This window comes from Selaginella moellendorffii, unplaced genomic scaffold (assembly GCF_000143415.4).
Source record: "Selaginella moellendorffii unplaced genomic scaffold, v1.0 SELMOscaffold_578, whole genome shotgun sequence".
NCBI lineage: Eukaryota > Viridiplantae > Streptophyta > Lycopodiopsida > Selaginellales > Selaginellaceae > Selaginella > Selaginella moellendorffii.
In genome coordinates, this window is record NW_003314831.1 from 1,542 (window position 1) to 4,190 (window position 2,649).

Genomic DNA, 2,649 nt, shown 5'->3' on the forward strand with positions numbered 1-2,649 from the left:
TTAACTGTAGTATTGCAATACATCCGAAAGGTGAAAGTATGCAAGAGATATCAATTGTGACATCATGTTGTGATCCTATGGTATATCCACTGCTTTTTCCAAATGGAAATGAAGGCTGGTCACCAGATTTAAAATACACAGACAAGGGTTTGTCTTTAAAAAGAACTAAGATAACAATGATGGAGTATTATCGCTACAAGTTTGCTATTTGTGGTTTGATAAGAGATAGTTTTAAGATTATTGAATTTAATTCGGTTTTAATGGGTGGAAAATTATCTCAACAATACATGGTTGACATGTACACTAAAGTAGAGGGTTGTCGATGACAGGTGGCTTGGGATGAATCGACAAGGCCACGATTCCTTTAAGTTTTCTAGAGCACTTGCTGATGGGAAAGAGGAGCCGTGTATTGCCACAGTTGTTATTAAACATGAAGATCGGTAGATCGTGGAAAGGGCTTTTGGCTGGTAGTGTAGAATCAGATTTTTTTTTAAAAAAATGAACAAGAACTTAAGTTTCTCGAGAAGATAAACTACTTTTGTCACTAACTCTTCTGGAGAGGGAGGAGGAAGATAAAGTCATAATCTTTTTTCCCCACTAATACAAGAATAAATTTTATTATTTCAACTAATGCATATGCATCAAGGCAGTGATTACAACGTTGCCAACGGTTTGATAAATGTGAACATTATATAGCAGATAGCACGGAGAAACCCTATCGTGAACGATCATGAAGTGCACAGATGATGGGATCAGAAGGGTCAAAGAAAATTCGAAAGAGGAACTTGTGTTGCGTGTGACGAATATAGATTCAAAGCCTGGTGCTCTGACCAAGAAGTTCTCTGTCACGGATGACAGAGAAATACTCGAGGCAATTGCATCACACTGAGTTTCAAGTTTAATAGATTCATGTGGTGCCCGTCTGAATTCGTTTGTAAAATTCCTGAACTACGCGTTCCTTGAGACAAATGGGAAACAGTAAGTGTATTTTCCTTTTGACAGAGCATTTTAAACACCAAAATATTCTGTAGGTCATTGATTGTTTCGGATGCATGCTTCCTGGATGGTGGAGTATGGAAGCGCCCTATCCTTCAAGATATGAAAGTGGTAAGTCCTTTCTTTGGTTTTAATTCTAAAATAACTGCTACAATTGAACTTGCCAGGGACAAAAACGAGCCCAGGAGCCCATGGAAAATATATTTCACGTCTAAACCAGTTTATTCAATTTGTTCCCTTTGATACAGGGAGAGAGCTTAAAAAAGGCCGTCATAAAAGAGGTGTTCATCAAAGAAATCAGTGACCGTTCTTACAGGTGGTCCTTCCGTGCAAGAGTCACACACAAGAACAAGTTGATACATTTCAACACGAAAAGATCTGGATGCATAATGGCATTTGACGTTGTCAATGTCTAGGGAACAGAGATTAGAATTATTGGCTCCGACGATTGTGCCTTGGTTTTGTCAGATAAGATTGTACAGGGTACAGTGTATTCATTTTCTGGTAGTGGTGGAATACGACGTTCCAATAGGCATACACACCATTTGAAGCGACATGGGAGATTCAGGCTAACAAAGGTATGGAGTTTACAGCTTTGGATGAGGATGCAACGTTCCCAAGAATCGTCTTGGCAAAAACAAGCATATTAAGTGCGTGTCAGAAGGAAAGGGACTCTTTTGTCAATGTGGTTGGTATCGTAATATGGATCGGTACAATTACAGTAACATCACGTGACAGTGGAGCTTTTGTGAAGAAGAGAACATTGTGTCTAGGTGATGATTCAGGCCACAGTGTTGATCTATGTCTCTGGGATTTAAAAGCAGAAGAAGAGGGCTCATATATACAGGAGCGGATAGACAGTGGAGTTCAGCCAATAATATGTGTCAAGGGTGGAAAGGTATCGGACTACAATGGTAAATCACTTTCAGCAATTGGTGTGAGCACCATTCTTATTGAACCGGAAATGGAAGCAGTGGCTGATTTGAGAGAATGGATGACATTGTACTACAATGTCACTAACTTCATACATTTGAGCACTTCATCATCCAGACAGACTGTTAGCCACACCACTACTTTATCAGAGATATCAAACATGCAGTTAAAGGTGTTAGAGAGTTCCCCTATCTATAGAGTGATAGCTACTGTGAAGGAAATGAAGACAGATGAGTTTTACTATAATGCATGCATCAATGTCGTGAATGCACGGCAATGTGGCAAAAAAACTACCCGAACAGCAGATGGTTGGTTCTGCAGTTATTGCAATATTGAGTCTGCCAACATGGAGTTCAAGTATGCTCTAAAGATGTGCATCGAGGATAGTAGCAGTCATGTGTGGGCCATTGCATTTCAAGAGGCTGCACAGGAAATAGTGGGAATGTCAGCAAAGGAACTAGCTACAATGCGAGATGAGAACTACCCTGCATTCTCACTACTTATTGATGGTATCCGCTCAAAGATTTACAATTTCAAAATCCGGAGCAAGCTTGAAAAATACCAAGACATGGAGAAGCTAAGGTTCTATATACTTGGACTTGAGACCTAAGGTATGCAGATTCCATTCTAATCTTTTACATGTTGATATATTTATCTGTGTTTTGTTTTGTAGTTACATGGAACTTGCAAAAACAAATAAAATAAAACACACCTCCTAGC

The 2,649-nt window shown here is 39.3% G+C and overlaps 1 protein-coding gene across 1 annotated transcript; it reads left to right on the forward strand.

Moving 5' to 3' along the window:
- Positions 1 to 1,576: 1,576 nt before the first annotated feature.
- On the forward strand, positions 1,577 to 2,438 carry LOC9652929 (replication protein A 70 kDa DNA-binding subunit A; the record flags this gene model as incomplete). Its single annotated transcript, XM_002994678.2, has 1 exon — positions 1,577 to 2,438. A coding segment is annotated over exon 1 (862 nt), but the record flags the coding sequence as incomplete, so codon positions are not given.
- Positions 2,439 to 2,649: the final 211 nt, after the last annotated feature.